Here is a 22,968-nt window from a genome sequence, read left to right as displayed (position 1 = left end):
GCTCTGCTAAAGAGTGATACTGAGATGTCTCTTGAGCTTATTGGTGCATCAGTTTTCACCTGCAGATGTGGCATTTTGATGATTCACACAGTCGGATTTTAGTTCTTTTAACGTGCTCAGGTCTGTTGTATCGGACTTCTTTGTTGGTATCCCATTTCTTTGATCTATCACTTGTTCTTACAGTCACAATTTCTAACTACTGTGCCCCTGGAAACCCATATACATACATATAACACACATATCTATATATATATATATATATACATGCATACAGTGATTTTGACGTTTTAATGAGGTGCACCTTTATTTGCACCCCATGGTGATAATCAGACAGAGAGCGTTTTGCAGTTAAAAGATTTGAGGCGCACCGCACTGCCTTTTAGTTGCCCGATCAGACAGAATGTTTTTGCAATTTGCTGCGTCTTTTGTTGTTGTTGTTGTTGTTGTTGTTAGGTAATTACCACAATGACATTTTAAAGGAGCTGTTAGTAAGATTTAGTGGAATCTGAATACTCCTCTGCTCACTCCTGCCTTTCAAAGCGCGTTGGAGAACTAAAGTGACCTTACGGTAACGTAAAAGCGTGAAAGCTTTTCTCTTGATTCAGTGTTTGGTTTGTCCGTTCTGGGCTACTGTAGAAACGTAGCGGCAACGGACCTGCTCCTTATGTAGCTCATAATATATATAGTACAACGATTCTTAGGTTCAGGTGATTATACTCGAATGAAAACATAGTTATTTCCAATTGCTGTGAATCATTGGTTACAGTAACCACGGCGGGTAAAGTCATTTAGCTCCGGGTATCATCGCCACAATGATAAAAATAAAAACCCGGTTAATTTTTTTCCGTTAGAGGTGTTGTTAGGGGCTCTCTTGCAAAAATACAAGGAGCAGAGAGCGGAAAAACGTGAGGCGCTCAGCTACGCAGAAGTAATACGCAAAATGCTTCACTCTCATTGAGAACAATCACAAAAAGTTTTAGGCTGCTAAAACGCACTCCTGTCTGATCAGGGCTTTAGTCTGTCTTAAGGCCCCCCAGTTTGGGAACCACTGTTCTTCACAGGAAGACACATTTAGTCTTCAATCTGTGACAGATAAACTGAGCATGGTGACAATCTCGAGTCAGTGCCGAGGTCCATTCGTCCAAACCCAAACGCAGGGTAGAGGGCTCCAGTGAAAGTGCAGCGGAAGGTGTGGAGGTGGATCTGTTTGATCGAAGAGACAACGGAGGGGAGACAGTAGAAGGACACGGTGCCGGCAGGCCAGTCCAGATACACTGCTACTCTGTTGGAGTCAGACGGCGGGCCAGTAGCTATGTCTTCTGGTTTGTTATCGTGCCAGGCCGTGTAACCCTGAGCCGAGCAGAACAGACTCCAGGACTGATCGTTCCATCCGATACAGCAGTCATCACCGTCTCCTCTCCTGTTGATTCCTCTGTATGTCACTCCGATATGAACCCTTCCTCTCCACTGGACCTCCCAGTAACAACGCCCAGTCAGACCTTCTCTACACAGCAGCTGTCTCCAGCTGTCAAATCTCTCCGGATGATTGGGATACGGCTGCTTCTCTTTCACCACCATCACTCCTCTGTTGTCGTCGGAGAGTGAGAGGTTTCGGTCTGCTGTGGTTGGGTCCAGTGAAAGCTCACAGAAATCTGATGGAGGACATAAGACACAAAAACACAGCGTTAAGTTGACTGCCCTTTGAAATCACCAACGCAGCTTCCATGTTGATTGAAAATGACGTTGGTTAGATGTACATTATATGTCATTCGCTTCTAATTAGTATGGGTAGAAATATAACGTCTTTATTACCTTTGGACGAAACCAGTCTTCATGCTAAGCTAATTCTTCTTGTTGTAGCTTTATAATTACCGTACACACATTAGAGGTCAATTTAAACCTCATCTTATTCTCTGCAAGAAAGTGATCTTTATCACATGAGGTTTTAGTCAACCAGATCAGTGACGCTAGAAAAGTTTAACTTACACCTAAGAGGTGGTGGGTTCAGCCGACACTTTCCACAATGATCAATCCTGTGGGAAAAGGTAGAGACTTGTGAATGGCAGAGAAAGACGAATCAAAACAGACACTAAGTTTGCTTTCACACCTGTAGTTGGGTTCATTTGGTTTGGACCAAGGGAAAAAACATGAAGTTGACAGGTAACTCGTGGATCGGACAGTTATGGCAATTTTCATCTTGCGTCATCAGGACCCACAACGGGAAATCAAATTCTGGTGACTGGCGGAAGTTTATGCAGCACTTTAATGCTTCTGATTTGTATATTTATGTTCTTTGGTGTCACAAATAGCTCACAAAAAATAGATATAAGCATTATCAATATCCTTAGAGTGAAAATAAACTGCATGTTATAAATGAATAGTGACTAACAGGTAGAACTGTACAAAAGCCCCTTTACATGCTCCAAGATGACTGGTGCGAACGCATAGTGCGAATAATTTATTTGTTGTTAAGCTTTTGAAATCGTGCTAAAATCACATATCTGCTATCATAAAGTCTTGTTGTTGGTTTGTTGGTTTTCTCACCACAAACTCAGCAGATTCAGCTAAGAAGCGGATCGAGATCCACCTTTTTAGGCGGCCTCGGTTCGGCTACTTGTGCCGCATCTTGGTTTAATTGACAGTCCAAATGAACCGTACTTACCAAGCAGTTTAGGTGTGAAAGCACTCTAACACATGCACATATATACAACAACCATAATGTATTTGCACAAGTATATAATCTATGCTACTTGAGAGTTTCCAGTTTCCAGCGGGGGTCAACCAGTCCAGCACGCAGCAGCGTCAATCCTGAGTCTCCAGGATGGTTGAAGCTCAGGTCCAGCTCTCTCAGATGGGAGGGGTTGGACATGAGAGCTGAAGCCAGAAAAGTGCAGCCTATCTCTGTGACCTGACACTCCGAAAGCCTGTAAACACATCAAAAGCTTCATAATAGATTCACACCTTCATTAATTATTAATTCCGACCCTGCAACAATCTGCTTGGAAATTTCATGCTTCCTCTTACCCTCATTTTAACAAAATGTATGACTTTCTGTCAAACTGTGCTCAGCTCAACTGACCCTTGATTAGGCCCCGCCACTCCACCGAGCAGTTAGAGCTACGTTACCGTGGAGCCCACACTGTCACTAACTGCAACCCCAGAATAAATATCATATTTTTGTAAAACCAGAAAAGGCAATTTCAGAGAGAAGCAAGACAGAAGGGTCTAAAATATGGTTTTGATTGATATTTCCAGGATGTCAAAATGATTCCGCAGTGAAAACAGGTAAAAAAGATAAAGATAGAAGCTAAAGCTACAGATGAGTGTAAAAGTGAACCAGCACATCACCTGGAGATCCAGACAGAAGACAATGAAATTAAGAAACCATACTATTCCTGTAAAGCCGGGTATGTCTTTATTCACATAAAAATCAAAAGCAGCGTGTGTAAACGTTCAGTATACCTTCAGTAGATAGTGTAGCATAGAAGCGCTAATGCTAGTTAATGATGTGTTAATGTACTCTGCTAATGTTAGCTCCACAGGCTTTTACGTAGAAACGTAACGTTTCATAAACGTGAATATCTCCTTCTAACCTCTGCAGGTAACAATTATCACTACTACACAACGTTTAACTATGACGAGCTCCAAATCCACTAAACCAGCCTGAACATGAAGAACATCTTAAACCATTGATGAGAGTCTGTGGAGCAGAGACGGATAGTTGCTGGACGATGCTACGCTATGGTCGGCCAGTCTGCATTTGAGGACGGGACTCAGCAAAGGGTCAGCTGGTCAGAAACTTTTTGTAATATTTTTGGATTTAGCACCATGAGCCTCCCCAAGAGATCAGTAATCTTCAAAAATAACGTGAATCTGAATGGTTATTAATCCATTCAAATGATAAACTATTTAACAAAGACTGACCTGAGAATCTCCAGTCTACAGTGCGGACTCCTGAGTCCAGCTGACAGCATCTTTACACCTAAATCCTGCAGGTCATTGTTACTCAGGTCCAGCTCTCTCAGACTAGATTTCTTGGTGATGAAAACTGTGGCCAGAGCTTCACAGCTTTCCCGTGAGAGGTTACAGCCTCTCAGCCTGAAGAAGAAAAAGTAGTTTGAACTCTGCCACAGAAATGAGCATTTTCAACACATTTTATGCTTTCATGTATATGAACACCTACCGAGCTGTTTTGGATGCTTTGACCACTGGCAGAAGCCTCAGAAAACCTTCCTCTGAAGCTGAGAATTTCCTCAGATCAAACACGTCTAGATCCTTTTGTGATGACAGTAAGATGAAGACGAGCGCTGACCACTGAGAGGGAGAGAGTTTGTTTCCAAGGAGACGTCCTGATCTCAGGTACTGTTGGATCTCATCCACTAAAGAATGGTCATCCAGCTCATTCAGACAGTGGAACAGGTTGATGCTCTTCTCTGGAGACGGATTGGCCTTGATCTTCTTTTTGATATACTGCACTAAGATCTCTTTGACTTCTTGTTTACTTCCTGTGGTTTTCAGCAGGCCTCGTAGGAGAGTCTGATTGGTCTCCTGTGAAAGGCCCAGGAGGAAGCGGACAAACAAGTCCAAGTGTCCATTTGGACTCTCGAAAGCCTTGTCCACTGCAATCTGGTAGAGGTGTTTGAATTTGATATCGAGTTGTAATGGCACAAGCTGTACTGAGGAGAACCGGCTTCTTCTTCTCAGGAGATCGATGCCGGTGTTGATGAACGTCACGAAGACATAAAGTGCAGCCAGAAACTCCTGAACGCTCAGATGGACAAAGCAGAATACCTTGTCCTGGCTCAGCCCATGCTCCTCTTTGAAGATCTCTGAGAATAGTCCAGAGTGGATGCAGGCAGCTTCCATGTCAACGCCACACTCTTTCAGGTCGGCTTCATAAAAGATGAGGTTTCCTTTCTCTAGCTGCTCAAAAGCCAGTTTTCCCAGAGTGAGAATGGTCTTCTTGGTCTCTGTGTTCCAGACTGGATCTGTCGACACACTGCTGTGATACTTTGCATTCCCTTGTTTGGTCTGAACCACCAGGAAGTGGATGTACATCTCAGTCAGGGTCTTGGGCAGCTCCGCTCTCTCTCTGATTCTCAACACATGGTCCAGGACTGTAGCAGTGATCCAGCAGAAGACCGGGATGTGGCACATGATGTGGAGGCTTCGTGACTCCTCGATGTGGGAGATGATTCTGCCGCCGTGCTCATTGTCTCTGAATCTCTTTCTGAAGTACTCCTCCTTCTGTGGGTCACTGAACCCTCTCACCTCTGTCACCATATCAATGCATTCAGGAGGGATCTGATTGGCTGCTGCAGGTCTTGTGGTTATCCAGAGGCGAGCAGAGGGAAGCAGTTTACCTCTAATGAGGTTTGTCAGCAGCACTTCGACTGAAGTTGACTCTGTAACGTCAGTTAGGATCTTGTTGCTGTGGAAGTCCAGAGGAGGTCGACACTCGTCCAGACCGTCAAAGATGAACAGAACCTGGAACTTTTCAAATCTGCAGATTCCTGCTTCTTTGGTTTCAGTAAAGAGTTGATGAAGAAGTTCCACCAAACTGTATTCTTTTGCTTTCAGCAGGTTTAGCTCTCGGAAAGAGAATGGAAAGATGAACTGTATACTGTTGTTGTCTTTGTCTTCAGCCCAGTCCAGGATGTACTTCTGCGTTAGGACTGTTTTCCCAATGCCGGCCACTCCCTTTGTCACCAGAGTTCTGACTGGTTCATCTCTTCCGGGTAAAGGTTTAAATATATCCCCACATCCGATTGTTCTTTCTGAACCTGCCGTTTTTCGGGATGCTGCTTCTATCTGTCTGAGCTCATGTTGATCGTTGACCTCTCCACTCCCTCCCTCTGTGATGTAGAGTTCGGTGTAGATCTGATTTAGAAGTGTTGGGTTTCCTGCTTTGGCAATTCCTTCAAACAAACACTGAAACTTGTTCTTCAGTTTAGACTTTAGTTTACGTTGGCAAATCGCAGCATGAGTTTCTGAGGAAGTAACAGGAAAGATGGTCAATGGATGTTGCAGTAAATATGTAAAATTACACCTTTTGACGAATGCATACATTTCTCAACACACAAATTACCTTAATCTGCAATAATTATGCATAGTGAAAACTACTCACCAACCTCACATTTTGAACAAATTATTCAGACATTAGGCTAATGTTGGTTCAGATCTGGAGTTCAATAGATCTAATAGAAAAAGTACATATTTCCAGAAGCGGTATGTAATTCTATAAAAGCATCTTACTGCTCTGCAGAGAGTCAGCCAGCTGCTTCTGCTTCATGTTCCTCAGGAAGTTCAGTGCGAGTTTCAGAACTGCATGTCTGTTGCTGTTTCTTTGCTCGTCATCTTCACCACCCATAACGTCATCATCTTCTTTCAGCCCCTCTTCTGGACCCAGAACTTTCTTGAACTTCTTGAGCTCGTCCTTGACAAAAGTCACAATGTTTTCTTCAAGAAGCTGAAAGAGTAAAAAGTACCATTTAAAATGTTCTCACAATGATGGAAATAAACATCATATCCACCTGGCTCTGCTGATAGCCGACTCATCTAAAAACTATAACATGAAGACCATCAATATAGCATTAAAGCATGTTGGAATTAACAAGCTAGCCTGCTAGCTAGCTAAAGCGGATAGCTCTCTAGTTAGCCTGCTGTAATGCTACACTGATCACAGAAAATAAGCTTAGAAGTGCTAATGCTAGTTATTGATGTGCTACCATACTATGTTAGCTCCACAGGTTTTTACGTAGAAACGTAACGTTTTATAAACGTGTATCTCCTCCCAACCTCTCCAGGTAACGAGTATCACTATTACACAACGTTTAACCACGAAGAGCTCCAAATCCACCAAACCAGCCTGAACATGAAGAACATCTGAAACCATTGATGAGAGTTAATGGAGCAGAGACGGATAGTTGTCAGAGCTGGACGATGCTACGCTATGATTGGCCAGTATTTGTTTTAGGGGCGGGATTTAGCAAAGGGTCAATTAATGCAAATCTAAATTCAGCCCTGGATTTCTTTGGTACCATGCAGAACTTTCACAGTGTCCTTCATTTCATTGTTTTGGTTTTACAACACAAATGAACTGCTTTAGTTCACTTTCACTGCTATTATAGCTTTGTCTTCTGGCTGTAGGAGGCAGCTGTATAAGATAGGTTGAGACCAAAAACAGAGCTAAAAGAGAGTGATGATTGAACTTACATTCACCAGGTGGAAATAAACTCAACTCAAAAATGAAAGATCATGATGCTCCGTAAAAAAGCAAATGTTTGCGAACAAGTTCACCATCATCACCTTCTCAAAGCTTGTTCCTCAGGCCCAAGTGAGCAAAAAATATTATTAAATAAATATAAATGTTTTTTATTATTGCAACTGCTGCACTGACTGCAGCCCAAATACCTACTGTTGTTTATCAGCTGATAGAGAATGAATACAGCTGCCACATCATGTGACACCTGCTTTTCACAACCGCTATGAACCGTATCACATTAGCACATAATCAACTTGCAGCTCAGCCAATTTGTGACCAGTATCTGATTGTCACGATGTGATTTAACAGGTTGGATTGCATGGTGCTTTCCAGGCAGAGGATGCCTTTGAGTGACAGTGCTAAAGAAAGACGAACAAAAGAAGTTCAGTCTTCTTTAGTTGATCTTGAAAATGTTGAAAGTGTGTATTTAAATCCGACAGAAACAGAGAAATGTTCATATAAAATCAGAGCGTACAATTTCCGAACACAAAGGTTCAATGTTTGAAAAGTAAAAGTAAAAAGTGCTTTTGTGCTTTTCCATACCATGAAAACAGAGACCAGGTTTTGATGGTGCTTCAGGTCAGGCCGTTCACTGAGAACCTCTGACCTCTTCCGGTGAGGTCTGCAGACCCAGAAAACATGAGGTCATTTCACACACATACACACGCACACGCACACACATACACACACACACACACACACACACACACACACACACACACACACACACACACACACACACACACACACACACACACACACACACACACACACACACACACACACACACACACACACAGATGTGTTGTATTCTGCTGTGTATTTGTGGATGTCTTGAGTGAAAAACATTTGATTTCAATTTTTTAAAGTCTGCAATCTTCAGTCCACCTGACAAATCCATCCATTATCTCCCCCCACTCAACCTTTGCAAAAGACGATTAACCCGTACTTTGAATTGTTGGAGGAAATGAACGTTCGTTTTTTCTGAAGAATGTTGACCGACAGCAGGTACCTTCCAGTAACTGACGACTAAAATAATACGGCTTTGTTGAAGTCACCTCAGGTAGGAATGCAGGTGTTGTGTTCGAAATCGTACTTCATGTTACATCCTCGTACTGTATGTACTGCACACTGCCTACTTAACAATTAGGTATGTTGTTACCAGCAGGATGAAGTGCTTATTATAAGTTATTAAAACATTTGAACTAATAGATGGATCACCATGAAGCTTCCCCAGTAGATTTGTTTGTATTAAAGCTGTCTGAAAATGTATGTTATAATGTACAAATGAGGATTTATCTCATCAAATTTGTGCTAATTTGCTAATTTCCAGAACAGAAAAGTGAACATTGGATAAAGTCAGATTTGAATTTAATACAGTCAAATTTAGGACTACAGGTGAATGTGGTAAAATTAACTGAATGTGTATTATGGATGTTTTCTTTCCACTAGTCTGAAAGAAGACGAGTTATGGAAACAAAATAGACCAAAATTTACAAAAAGCTTCACTGTGCAGAATGATAAATGAGCACAGTTTAACACTAAGAGGCTGTTCACATGAATCTGCAGAAGCAGAAAGTTTCTCTGTGCTCACTTTAAATCAGCTATAATACAGGTCAACTGCGATAACAAACTTTAAATTCTTACCTTGGCTCAACAATCGGCCCTCCATTCTTGAATTCTGGAGGTTCACTAATAGACCGGCCACTCTTCATGGACAAACAGCTGGGTCCATATGACTCTGGTCTCTCCTGCTTCACTGGGCTTCAACACAACATAGAGAGTACAAGTTACATTTTACAGCCCTGAGAAGACAAACAGTCATAAACAGAGAGAAAAGTGCATCTCACCTCCTGTCTCTAGTCCGGCTGTCATGTTGCTCAGAGGCAGAGACGCCGTGCTCTTTCTCCTCAGACACATTCATGTTTTAGGGTAAACCTTTACAAACACAAGCCCGGTGAGAACTCCAACCACACTGTAACAAATGTCTGCAAATCACTACAGTAAGAGATCGTTAATTCTAAAACAGGTTAAATTCAGTTTCTATGACAGTGAAACACCGTAAATGTGTATCAGCCCAAACAATAATTTCTGCATTTATTTCTTGGAAAAAAATACATTTAGTCATTGTTAATTGTACTAAACATTGTACTGATTACAGAAATACACTGTAATATGAACAACAATCAATACCATCATTTTTGCATTTATAATTTAAGAAAAATACATTTGGTTACTGTTAAATATACGGACCATTGTGCTGGCAACGGAAATATAACTTATTATACATTTAAGAGCCAGCCCTGTATTTTTTTCATTCAAAATTTGTAAAAAACAACAAAAACTGTTTGTCACTGTCAAAAAACAGTTCTCAACTGTGAAATCTACGGTTGCAAAGAAACCACCATACCGTGATGCTTTATACATTGTTAATTTTTCACATTGAAGTACTGGCAACCACAGCTGCCAGTATTTTACCTTTTTACAGTGCAGTATGTCACAATAATTACATTTAATTTGTGGGTAAAGATTCTTACCTGCTTCACTCACATCCATATCATATTTTTCAAAACACTGAAGAAAAGTAAACAAATAGAAAACACTCTTCATTTTTATGAAGCTCCACAGAAAGGACACCAGGTGGTTTGTTCCATCTGAGAAGCCATCATTAAAAAAGGAAGGAATAAATATATAGCAGGATGAACCATCTGTCAATCAAACTCCTACTGAAGCGAGTCGGGAGAAGAGCGAACACGTCTTTTCCGTGCTCTTCTTTCAATGAAGATATAACTGATGCTATTGCAGCATCTACGCTAACCTCTTCAGGAGCCGCCATTAGAACGAACAGTCGCCTCTCCGTGTCACCACACACACACACACACACACACACACACCTAAACCACGCCAGTAGCTCCTCACAGGACGCTGATTGGTCCGGCTGCAATGCAAAGTAATGCTCAGCCAGCAACCAACAGAAAAAGACCTGTTGTGTTGGAACGAGGCGGCAACCTCCGGTTCTGAAAAGTGAAGCCGATGCTTCATGTGTTAAAGCTGCATTCTCTCTAGTGTCCACCAGGGGGCGACTCCTCTGGTTGTATAGAAGTCTATGAGAAAATGACTCTACTTCTCTCTTGATTTATTACCTCAGTAAACATTGTAAACATGAGTTTATGGTCTCAATCTCTAGTTTCAAGTCTTCTTCAATACAGCATGATGTTCATTTAGTACATTATGGTCCATTTAGAGTCACACAGACCATAAAGCAGGGGATGCTTTAGGGGCGGGGCTTAGTGTGATTGACAGGTCTCTACCAGAGACGTATACAGCGTCCCTACATCACTCCTCCTCAGTCCAAATATGGTCACTTCCTGTTCACCGGTTGCAATACGGGCCAAAACACTGGACTCAAGGCTTCAAAACGGCGGTCCACAAACCAAATGAGTGACGATGACTACGTCCACTTCTTATACACAGTCTATGGTTTGATCATACAAATGTTTCAGAGCTAATTGTATCTTGAAATATGGCAGAAGACTACCGAATGATTACCTTGTGTAAACATCATTCACTCAGTTCACAGCTTAATTGATTTACAGGAAGTGTATTTTAAAGCATTGGCTGAAAAACTCTTGATACCAAACCTGGATCAAAATAAATCTGTGAGTTACGATCTCGACTTTGGCCCAAAAACATACGCAAACAAATCAACCAGCTGGGACGATTTGATCTGTCCGTTAATGTGTCTCCTCTCGCCTCTCGTGTCCCTTCAGGTCCTCAGTACGGGACGCTGGAGAAAGCGTGGCACGCCTTTATGCAGGCGGCCGATCGGCTCAGCGAGCTGCATCTGGAGCTGCGTGAGCGGCTGGCGGGCGAGGACAGCGAGAAGCTGCGCAACTGGCAGGACGCCTTCCACAAGCAGATGATGGGAGGCTTCAAGGAGACCAAGGACTCGGACGACGGCTTCCGCAAAGCACAGAAACCCTGGGTCCGCAAACTGAAAGAGGTGAGCGGCACGTCGGTGGAGCCGGAGTTATGGGTTTATGTATTCGTCACTTTATTGTCTGTGTCGACACGCCGATGTTACACTGCGGCGGCGGTTTTGCATTTTTAAGAACGATAATGAGGTGAATGTATTCGGAGAATATCAAAGTGTGTGTGTGTGTGTGTGTGTGTGTGTGTGAAGGTGGAGGCCAGTAAGAAGAGCTACCATCAGACCAGGAAGGAGGAGTGGACGGCGGTTACCAGAGAAACGCACGCCAAGGCCGACCCGGCCAAGTCTCAGGAGGAAGTCCGCAAATTCACAACCCGGGCGGAGCGCTGCAGCGAGGAGGCCGAAAAAGTATAAAGAACACACACACACACACAGTCCCATGCGTAGCTCCACTTGAACCAGTCTGGGTGTGTCAGCTAGTGTCCAGAGGTGTGTGTGTTTATAAGGAGGAGCGAAGCTGTGATCGCTGCTCTCTTCAAACACACCAGACTCCTTTCACAGAAACACTGATTCTACCTCTCAGAACGGCTGCTGCTCTACTGCTGCCTCCGTCTGTTTGTGTAACTGTGTTTGTTTAAAACACTAAAGTCACACAATGACATAATAATGTAAGACATTATTTATCGGCATATTTCAGCAACAGGCTATTCAGAGCGCTTTACACAAAACATCGAGAGCAAAACGAGACAAAATGCAAAAGAAACGCACTACAGTCGGACATTTAAATACAATTCTAAGTACCAGATCTCCTCTTTCTGTTGGTGCAGCTCTACGAGGAAACGCTGTCCAGGGGAAACACAAAGAAGGAATTTGATACTAAAAAAGGCCGTAACGTTGGAAGAGATCAACGTGATGTGTGTGACTCAGGACGCTGAGGCTTCAGTTTAGGTTCAGCTGAACTTTAGGACATATTTTAACACTGAACTGAGACTTGTATTGAAATCACATTAATAAAGGAACTCTTCACGGTCTGTTAGAACAGGAGGGAGGATTACAGCGACAAGAAACGTATTCGCATGGACGGTGACGGACTGGCATCAATTATGCCTCTTGAATACTTAAGTTGATTTATAGAACACTTCATTAGCAAACAGGTTTGCTATAAACGTACACACAGCAGCATTATCAAGCTTTACATTTGAGAGAGCAGTGAAACAAAAAGTAAGCTTTGACTCACTGAGATGAAGGTTGGACTGGTAGATTGTTGTGTCGCCCCCTGGTGGTCGGTAGAGACACAGTTTTAAAACACTTCTGCATCGGCTTCACTTGCCGTCTGGTTCCAGGCGAAGCAAATCCCTTGAGATGTTTGTAATATATGTGGGCTTATTCATGTTCAGATGTCGTGGACAAAGTGAATCTTAGCATTCAGGAGCAGTGAGCTCACCATTAACATGCAGACAGTAGGAGCCGGGGATCGAACCGCCAACCTTGGATGCGTAGGAAAAGATATTTGGCCCAATGTGCAGGTGGTTTTGTGTGCTCTGATCACAGCGCGTCAAGGTGGTCGTTTACAAGATGCATTTTAAGACATGTGCACATGGTCTGTGTGTACATCACCCACTAAAATACATCAATCCTGAGCTTTAACCACGCAGAGGAACATTCCATTCATCTTTCTGAATGTAGGTTGACAACGGGTTGTACAGTAGCTGTGTGTGTGTGTGTGTGTGTGTGTGTGTGTGTGTGTGTGTGTGTGTGTGTGTGTGTGTGTGTGTGTGTGTGTGTGTGTGTGTGTGTGTGTGTGTGTGTGTGTGTGTGTGTGTGTGTGTGTGTGTGTGTGTGTGCTGCAGGTGAAGCAGCGCTACACGAAGGCCCTGGAGGAGCTGAACCGATGTAACCCCCGCTACATGGAGCAGGTGTTCAACCTGACCCAGGAGGCCGAGCGTAGGAGGCTGCGCTTCTTTAAAGACGTCCTGCTGGACATCCACACACACCTCGACCTGTCCGCCAAAGACTGGTAGGACACACACACACAGTGATTCGGTGATTCATGATCCGTGACTCAGAGCGAAGTTATGTAGAACTGTGAAGGTTTAAATGTGCGAGTGTGTGTACATAAGAGTTAATGGAGAACTCTGTGTTGGCCGTTAACCTTTGACCTCTCGCTCTATTTAAACAAGCCACTGTTACCACGGTAACCACCACGGGTAAAGTCCAACGAGGTCTTTGTCCAAATATTGAACAAAAACTTCACCTCTTAACTTTACTCTGGATTGAAGTACATTCCCATCATCACTTCCTCTTCACAGGGATGTTATTAATATTTTACTGATTGTCTTCTTGTTTTACTTTAAAGTAGTGCTGGGCAAGTTAACGCGTTAATTTCGCGTTAACGCATTCATTCATTAACGCCGACAATTATTTTATCGCGGGTTAATGCATTTTTAATTAATTTTTTTTTTAATTTTTTTTTATTGAAAGACAAGAGACAATACATAGACATAACAACAAGAGGATGACAAGAACAGTGGGATATTGTAACAGACTGTCTCATGTTTATCGTTTTGTATTGGAGATGTGATGTCCCTTCAGGGTTGCCGTAGAGAAAAGGCGACTTCCGCTTCTGGTCGGGGGGGGCAGAAATAAAGAGAGAAGCTGCACCAGCTGTTGCTCTCCCTGGAGACTACTGGACATCGCTGTGGTAAAGTCAGCAGACACTCAGATCTCCGTGGTCAACTCAGCAGACACTTACACTTTAGTGCACCGATATGCTGAAATTCACGGTAAACGCATTCAAACGGCACAGATCGGGAGCGAGCGAAGGACTTTGAACGTTAGCGGAAAGATTAACGTGAGACAACATCCGGTTTCTTCAGATGAACATCCGGTTTTCAGAATAAGATGCCAACAAAGTATGAATTATATTCACATGAAGTATAAAACATGCTACCTGCATCTCGTGAACCAAAGGTTATTGCCCTTTTGTTCATATAGCAGTACTTTTAAAATAAAAGTGCGCAATACACTACTTTTGAATTCATTATTGAACTTTGCCATAACAATGCGATTAATCGCGATTAAATATTTAATCGCGATTAATCGCAAAAAATCCATGCGATTAATTGCGATTAAATATTTTAATTGTTGCCCAGCACTACTTTAAAGTTAAATTATTTATTCTTCAAAATCAACAATTCCAGTTTAAGTAGAGAGCGACGGGTCAGGTTCCTCATGAAGGAGTCCCTGAAGTGAATATCCTCGTGTGAGCGCTGGTGTTTTGGGTTAAGCCTCTCAACCAAACCACCAGATCAGATGTTTCCATAGAACATAAAGTCCTGCTGCTCTAGAGGAACAGAACCATCATGACCAGAACTAGAACATGTCTTCAGTGCAGAACAACACAGTTAGAAAGTTTAATTTATTTAATTTATTTTACAAAGAATAGAAAACACTGCAATCTATTCATCCAACATGTTTCCAAGTGTCCACAAGTCAAAAAACAAAACATTCATTGAACTCTTCACATGTTTACAACCTCTGCTGTTCTCTCCTCAACAGTTGTTGTATTAGCATGTAATAGCATTCCTGTCGGCCTTGTATAGGACACAAAGTCAGACAAAAGAACGGTAAACTTGGATTTAAAATGTGTAATGACAGAACTTAAAGGAGGAGGAGGAGGAGGAGGAGGAGGGGATGATGAAGATGGCTGACAGTCATTTTGTCCAATAGGTTCAAAGGCCTGCACCGGGACCTGGGTCAGACCATCCAAGCAGCCAATGACACTGAAGATCTGCGATGGTGGAGGAACACCCACGGACCGGGCATGAGCATGAACTGGCCACAGTTTGAGGTGTGTGTGGACACACACACACACACATACACATATACACACACACACATATACACACACACATATACACACACACACACACATATACACACACATACACACACACACATATACATACACACACACACACATATACACACACATATACACATATACACACACACACACATATACACACATACATATACACACATATACACATATATACACACACACACACATATACACACATACATATACACACATACATATACACACATATACACACACATATACACACATATACACATATATACACACATACACACATATACACACATACATACATACATATACACACACTATTTTAATCTACTCCTGGCACTATTTACATCACTTCATTCATTCCTCCTTTTTTTCCTTCACGTTTCTTGAGCAGAAGGAGAACTGTGAGGACTGCAGTCGTGGTTCAGTGTGTGTTTCAGAGAGACGGACTGAATATCAAACAGGCTTCCAGTGAAAGCCTTGTTGTGTGACTGAGAGCTGTGTGTGGGGTCAGGAATGTCTGAACACACACACACACACACACACACACACACACACTCTCATGTTGTGGTAGAAATCTACAGATTTCACTGCAGCTCTGCAGACTCTCCCCAACATAATAAATACAAACTCTCAGTTCTTTCGTCTGCTGGGAGGTTTCTGAGAGTCCAGCCTCAGTGATGATATCACTGATTATCATTCATCACGCAGGTGTTTCTGCACCCTCATCATCATCACTCTCTGGTCCTCAATCCATGTGTTGTCTGTGAAAAGATCTGCAGACCCAATGTCAAGTCACAATAGTCACCTGGATTCCCGCCCTCCACTTTTACTTTAGGCAGAGACACTGTGTGTGTGTGTGTGTGTGTGTGTGTGTGTGTGTGTGTGTGTGTGTGTGTGTGTGTGTGTGTGTGTGTGTGTGAGCTGATTGTAGACTCGTGTTGTTCTATTCTCTCGAATTTCTGACACATTTTCACACCTTTTTTCTTTCTGTTACCGACCTGTTTGTAGCTCTGCACACCGTGTGCACACCCTACTGTTTCCACCCGTACAACAATACAGCCTCTATGGTTTAGAGCAGTGGTGCCATTGTCACGTAGTTTCTGAAGGGGCCTCGAGAGGCGGAGACAGCGATGGAGAGGACGAAGAGGCTCAAATACTCAAGCAGGGGGAACGTTTATAAGTGAATGAAAACATGCCAGAGGGGCCAATTGTTCTGTATTCTTTCCAGAGAATTGAAAGTGGAATACATTTAGTCCTATAAAACTAAATAAACATATTATTTACCTATCTGGATTCTTTAAAAGTCATGCAGGAAACAAAGTCTCCTGGAGGAGGAACATCATCCTCATCACTCTTCTTGAGGTGTCAAAAGAGATTTTCTTCACACCTCGGGAGGGACAATCTTTCATAACGGGACAAAGTTATCACCGTTTACCTTCCACAGTGTTTCCAGAACTGAATAATAAGAGTTTAGAAAGAGAAAGAGAGATGTTCGCAGAAAGAAATGAATCTCTCTGTCCTCTGAGGAATGTCCTCTTGGCGTTCCCACAGCGCCACCGACACGCTAACAGAGAGCCATTGTCCAACACACACACACACACACACACACGTGTGTCTTTCTGTACTTGTGAGGACTCTCTGTTGAGTATACTCATTCATAACTCCAACTGTAACTCCTCTGCTGAGTATTTATACTTTAAAAATGTAAGAAAGGGAGCCGTAACATCAGAGGTACAGTCTGCCTGTGTGGTGTGAATTCTACGCCTGTGAAGACATTGAGTTTACACACACACACACACACACACACACACACACACTTCCTGTAGTGATGATAGTTGAGGGTGTTACCGGTAACTGTATCCTCGGCCACCTACTTCTGTCAGCAGCCTGTTATCGTGGCCGAAGTGTGTCCGTGTGATGCTCTGATCCCCTCAGACTCCGATCATATTTTATGTAAAGCGTAAACAGTGATGAACACATTGATGCATTAGAATTAAAAGCTGAGAATATTTACTTCACAGTATTGAATCCTTTTCATCTGTAAGAGTAAGAATCCGTTATTTAAGTTAAGTCCTGTTCATGTGATCATTTGATGTGTGTGTGTGTGTGTGTGTAGGAGTGGTCTCCGGAGGCGAGTCGCTCCATCAGCAGGAAGGTGCGAGGTGGAAACTCCGAGGACAACGTGGTCACCCTCACCAACATCGTGTCCTCGGGCGGAGTGGACGTCCCACCGAGTCCCATCACGCTGGACACCGGCAGGTAGGAGGACGCCTCCACTCAAACCCTCACCGCCGTGATCACCGTGTCTCATGTAGGAGGGGTAGCATGGAGACTACCCAAGTATAAAATACACCTTTTAGATCTCTGATCACGTTTCTTTGCCACAGATGCTCATTGCTGATCATTAATGATCCACATTAACAGACACAGGCTGTCTTTGTTTGATTATAACAGCTGCTCTACATTCATCTCAACGCGCTGAAGTCAGTAAACCAGCGAACATTCTAAATGTTCACCTTTTACTCTGTTATAGTCAGTTAAAGGGTTTCTCTTCTTCATTAAAACAATTTAATAATAAGGAAACAAAAGATTACATTTTTATGGATTAAAACAAATGTCGTCATTGGTAGTTTTAATGATATATTATATCACGTGCGTGCGTAAAGGAGAGACGTTTCCTCCAAAGCAGCAGACATTTGGCTGTAACTCACTTGCTCTACTTCTTTCTTTAATCCCATCACGTCTGCTGCTGACGGTGCTCCACAGACGCACCACCGGCCCTCCCTCTGCTGGAGGAGACGTCTGTGAAACGTCCACATTTAGCTTCATTTCTTTTGACTGGAGTCTCAAATGAGCGGGGAGGACACTGGAGAGGTTGTCCTCTTTGTCTCACACAGGAAGCAGTCACATTAAACTCCACCAAACACTGATAACACAGTGTGTTAAACCTGTGCTCCGGGTCTTTTAGCTTCACAAAGAGACGTTTCAGGTTTCAGGTGTACAGCGGTGCATCACAGCACTGTGTGTTTAGATGTTCTGCCTTCATGCAAATGTGGCTAAATGTGCAAGAACACGTTTCTAGTGTCTCATGTTTTTGTGTCGTGTCTCACTTTAAGAACATACAATATTTCAAAGTAAAGGTTTCACAGTATCGACACCTTTACTGATGAGAATGTTTCATGATGAACGTTGTGTTTCTGTAACTCGTGACGCTGTTGAAACATGGTTTTTCTCTTTGTGGAGATTTGGGACCGGGTTTATCTGTGTCTGTGTGACTTCCTGTCTCTCTCTCAGGGTGAAAGATTATTCGTCGGACTGGTCAGACGAGGAGAGTCCTAAGAAGGAGCTGGCGGTGAACGGCGTGGGGGAGGAGGAGGACGAGGAGGAGGAGGAGGATCAGGTAGAGGGGGTGCGAGTCCGAGCGCTCTATGATTACACGGGCCAGGAGGCCGATGAGCTCAGCTTTAAAGCAGGTATTAACACCTACTAATGCTTACAGGGGGGGGGGGATCTTTGGTTTGATTGATCGGTTTTAGTTTTATGACTTCTGTCATTTTCATTAAAATGTGCAAAACAGACGATAGAAACAATGGAAATAATCAGCGGCACTAAAAACATCAGAATAAAACTTTTCATCCAAATAAAAGTACTAAAAGCAGAGAATATAAATACTCTGTTACACGTTAAAGTCCTGCACGCAGTGCTTCAGTAAAAGTACTAAAGTATTACCACCAAAGTATTTTAAAGTACTAAAAGTAATCATTATGCAGAATGGCTCTTTTCAGGATGTTATACTATGTAAGAAAATATTGAGATACTGTTTTATGTTTTGTGATACTGAATTCATTCTCAAAAAACGATATTATTTTTAATAAATAGTTTCCATGCAGTTTGCTTTATGTTGTTTAAACATTGATGTAGTTAATAATTTGACTTAATAACATAATAAGGTAAATGTAAAGACAGGAAGTAGCACTTTTAAACTACATATGGCCGTGTGTACTTGTTGTGAACTTGTTGTGTACTTTATACTGTGACTCTGAAAAGATGAATATAAAAGATATTTAGTTTATCCTTAAAGATATTTATCACAATTAAATGAGAGAATTAATTCCTTTCTATTAACTTTGCACATTTTTATGAATTCACAGCTTCAAAAACAAACATATTTACACATCCGAACAGAAGAAAGTTAATATTTAAGAGCCTGAAAATATGATTTTATTTTGTCTCTTTGTTCGCCTGTGATGCCTCGTCTTAACACCTTCACACACACACACACACACACTCATGTCGAACACGTGGCTTCATGAGTGCTGATGATCAAATGCACCAAAGAGAATAAGTCTTCATACATAAGATATTAAACTCATGTATTTCTGTGACTTGGCTCATTATGGCAGAAATGGTCAAATGATTTCTAACTCTCTGCATGATGCGAGTGACCGATGTGTGAGCAGCTTCACGTCATCTGTCGTCTTTGGAAATAAAAGCAGAAAGTCAGAGGACTGATGCTTTTATTTTGATGGAGTGAGTTGCTGCTCTAGTTTCCTGTTTTAGTTTAAACACTTTATTAAATACTTCCTCCGCTGGATGTTTTAAACTAACGATCAATAAACATCCTCGTCTGTCTGTGAGTCAAGTAAAGTCTCTTTTATGTGAATAAAGACTTTACGCACAGTTATGAAGAAATACAATGTAAAACAATAAGACTTCAGTTTATTTGTTGTTTTGATGAATGGCTTTCATCAGCAAATGATGTGTACGATTGTTCTTCTTTGTGTGTTCTGATGCTTGGAGGATTATTATTGTTATTATTATTATTATATATTTAAAGCTGTGAGTTTTGTCAGGATCATCTTTCTAAGTGGTTGCTGTTGTAATACTCATTTTGGCCACAAGAGGCTGAAGCGCACCTCGACACCGTGTTCTGAGTAAGACTATAAGCATCGTGCTCTCTTCCATGTGAGTTTTGATTTACATAACTTGCTAACACACAATATGTTAATAACAATAGTATACGGTTAGAGTGCATGGAGAAGTTAAAACGTATAGTCTTAGTTAGAACATGGGAAAGTGGTGCACTTCAGCCTCTTGTGGCCAAAGTGAGTATTACAACAACAAACATTAAAAATGTTTCTGACAAAAGTTTTTTGTTTCATAGATTAAAAAAACGTTTGAGATACTTTGAAAGATTATCCTGACTAAACGTTGTATTCACCTGTTGAGATAATTGAGCACCAGAATATCTTTCTCACTGTCCTCACAGGGCTTCCGTAGTAATATGTAGACCAACGATGAGGCTAAAACACTTCCTTCAGGTCTGTGTGGAGACTCTTCTCAGCTGACGTCCTGGTTGAGTTTCACCAGGCGGCTCTGTGGAGCTGTAGTCCGTCCTCGTGAGTTTAGAGGGACACCGAGTTAATGGGACCTGATGGGACCGCAGAGGGAGGGACCTTAGTTTATAAAAGCTTACCCTGAACCAGGTCCAGATCACTGATGAACAGGGACAGATGGCATCCTCACACTTTCAGTGCGCAGTATCTAAATGCTTTGCTTGAACGTTTCTGACCACCGTCTTCCCTCCAGGCGAGGAGCTGCTGAAGATGAGTGAGGAGGACGAGCAGGGCTGGTGTAAAGGACAGCTGAGCGGCGGCCAGGCCGGCCTCTACCCCGCCAACTACGTCCAGGCCGCCGCCTCCTGATGGCCCGCCCCTCTCCGGTCACCCAGCCAACGGTACAACTACACTCGAGATGCCAGGACCAATGAGAAGCTGACGTGTAGACGGTGAAACCAGACGGTTTGTGCAACTGACTGTAAAACTCGTCACAGAGTTTGTTTTTCTTTTCTTTGAGCTGTGTTTTTGAAAATCAGCCTCAGACCGAGGTCGAAGTCCGGAGTCCTGCCGACACGAACAGACACTCAAACAACACAACACGGGACGTTGTGGATTTCGGCATCTTTTTCACTTACTCGAGTCAGAAAATCCACATGTACACAAAGAGGACAAGACCTGGGTGAGGTCATCAACAGGGCTGACTGTGATTGGTTGAAACATCTGTCAATCAAACACATGCTTATTTTGAAAGAAATTGATGAATCTTGCAGAGTTGGATGAGAAGCTGGATACCACTTTCATATCTCACGTAAGACTAAAGCCAGCAGCCTGTTAGCTTAGCATAAAGACTGGAAGTTTAAAGACTTTCTTTTGGAATTAAAAGTCTTATTAATTTTTGTTAATTGAATGTTAAACGAGAAAACTCTTGCAGAAACTCTTGATTTGAATCACCGGTACAAAAGATTACTGTTTTAGAAAATATTTGGTTCCCTGATTTAAAAAGTCAAAGTTTCAAACTCCCAGGATGCATTTTGGCAAGAAACAACTAATTGAACCTTCTCTAAGCCCCGCCCCCAGCTGTCGGGAACCTGGTTGGAGCTGGCTGATGCTACGCTATGATTGGCCAGTCTGCGTTCGAGAGGCGGGACTTAGCGAATGCTCAGTTACACGGTCGTGTGTCTAAAATTGCAAAAACTCAACCGCAAAGTTAACCATTCGAGTTTATTGCTCATCTTTTGCAACTCGTGGGTCAACTTCTAGTCACGACCCAGTTACAAGCTTAACTACTTGTGTAACAATCCGTCGTCTGTTTCCGGTCCAAATGCTATGCTAAGCTAACCGGCTGCTCGCTGTAGTTTTCTCAACCCGTCGGCATAAAACTATATTTTTATTAAATAAAATGAACTTCTTGTGGGGAAAATATAATTTTAAAAGAAAATGTGGGACTTTTTTCAGTAGTTTTCAGTCTTTGACCTAGTGGCCGTTTGAGGAACTGCAGCTTGAGGCTTCATCTTCATCATCCTCTCCGCTCAGCTGCTTGAATCAAAAGAGACGAAACAAACCCGATGAACAGACTGTCGGTGCCTTAAGTGTCTGACCGAGGAGCCACCGCTCCCAGTAGAAACCAGTAGAATCTCCCGGTACCTGGACTTTAGAGTGTTCTAGCTTTTGATTGGCTCGTTCAGCTCGACGGCGGTTCGCTTCAGTTATTTTGTAGGTTTTTAGGCGCGACACTGAATTCACTTTCTTCCCTCTTTTTTTTAACGTGTTAGCTGTATGTTTATATGAAGTCAACTTTGATTATTGACCTGTAAACTGTCGCTACCGGTTCTTTTTTTTTTTAAAGAATAGCATTTTTATAGTCAAATCTTCTTACTTTCTAATTTATTCTCTTAAATTTAGCAAACTCTCTTCATTTCAGTAAAGCTGACTGTTTCGATTTTCTTGTTGCTAGTTTAGTTTTGCGATCACGAAGCACACGCACTTCAAACATCTGGAATAATAAGTGATAATATTCTGTCAGGTTTTGGGGTATTTTCTATGTGTAAGTTTGTGGTTTGTGTGTGAGGAGCCTCCTCTGTCCTGCTGATGTCAGCATCCCGACAGCTAACCCACCTAAGGGATCATTAAAACACTACAGACCTGCTTCTTCATTCTTTCCTTTGCTTTAAGAAACTATAACGTGTACAGAACGTAAAGCGGGAAGCAACAATAAAGAGCTTTCTGCAGCTGGAGGTTTTTCTCTTTTGTCCTCGTGCTGTCGTGACAGTATAACATATATATATGATATAACATCCTGCAGAGTGTTCAGGTAAGCATGTGGTAGAGTTTAGAGCTGGGAGGAGATATTTTAGGCGCCTCTGGTTCTGGAGGTAAAAGTTGTTTTCTATTGTTTCCATTGATGATGTTACGGGACTCAAAGTTGGATATATATATATATATATATATATATATATATATATATACCCTGACATGTCCAACAAGTATTTAGAGCATCATAGTTTGAACTTAACCTTGATTACAATGATCATAAACACCAGTGACACCTGGTGGTTCA

At 42.3% G+C, this 22,968-nt stretch overlaps 2 protein-coding genes across 2 annotated transcripts; one reads left to right on the top strand and one right to left on the bottom strand.

Annotated features, from left to right (window-relative positions):
* Positions 1-1,071: 1,071 nt before the first annotated feature.
* On the bottom strand, positions 1,072-9,021 carry LOC142944443 (protein NLRC3-like). The gene is made up of 8 exons (XM_076085648.1): positions 8,912-9,021; positions 7,808-7,886; positions 6,256-6,469; positions 4,184-5,990; positions 3,925-4,098; positions 2,751-2,924; positions 1,987-2,033; positions 1,072-1,652 (listed from the first exon to the last, which is right to left on the bottom strand). Exons 1-8 carry the CDS (start codon positions 8,977-8,979, stop codon positions 1,072-1,074), a joined length of 3,144 nt encoding a protein of 1,047 aa, XP_075941763.1. The 5' UTR covers positions 8,980-9,021.
* A 1,766-nt stretch (positions 9,022-10,787) lies between these two features.
* LOC142944447 (protein kinase C and casein kinase II substrate protein 3-like) lies at positions 10,788-22,631 on the top strand. The gene is made up of 8 exons (XM_076085653.1): positions 10,788-10,818; positions 11,035-11,267; positions 11,448-11,603; positions 13,046-13,212; positions 14,925-15,045; positions 17,189-17,331; positions 18,367-18,545; positions 20,662-22,631. The coding sequence occupies exons 1-8, from the start codon at positions 10,788-10,790 to the stop codon at positions 20,775-20,777; spliced, it is 1,146 nt and encodes a 381-aa protein (XP_075941768.1). The 3' UTR covers positions 20,778-22,631.
* Positions 22,632-22,968: the final 337 nt, after the last annotated feature.

This window comes from Anarhichas minor, unplaced genomic scaffold (assembly GCF_050575085.1).
Source record: "Anarhichas minor isolate MPS153535 unplaced genomic scaffold, ASM5057508v1 ptg000233c, whole genome shotgun sequence".
NCBI lineage: Eukaryota > Metazoa > Chordata > Actinopteri > Perciformes > Anarhichadidae > Anarhichas > Anarhichas minor.
This window is presented reverse-complemented; position numbering and strand designations above follow the sequence as displayed.

Excerpts from the sequence above, each read along its gene's own strand:
- LOC142944443 (XM_076085648.1), bottom strand. The coding sequence starts at position 8,979 with ATGAAGAGTGGCCGGTCTATTAGTGAACCTCCAGAATTCAAGAATGGA. Across the intron at positions 2,925-3,924 it reads TGTAGACTGGAGATTCTCAG|GCTTTCGGAGTGTCAGGTCA; the intron begins GTCAGTCTTTGT and ends ATGTGTTTACAG. Across the intron at positions 2,034-2,750 it reads TGGAAACTGGAAACTCTCAA|GATTGATCATTGTGGAAAGT; the intron begins GTAGCATAGATT and ends CTTTTCCCACAG.
- LOC142944447 (XM_076085653.1), top strand. The coding sequence starts at position 10,788 with ATGGCAGAAGACTACCGAATGATTACCTTGT. Across the intron at positions 11,268-11,447 it reads GGGTCCGCAAACTGAAAGAG|GTGGAGGCCAGTAAGAAGAG; the intron begins GTGAGCGGCACG and ends GTGTGTGTGAAG. Across the intron at positions 17,332-18,366 it reads ATCACGCTGGACACCGGCAG|GGTGAAAGATTATTCGTCGG; the intron begins GTAGGAGGACGC and ends TCTCTCTCTCAG.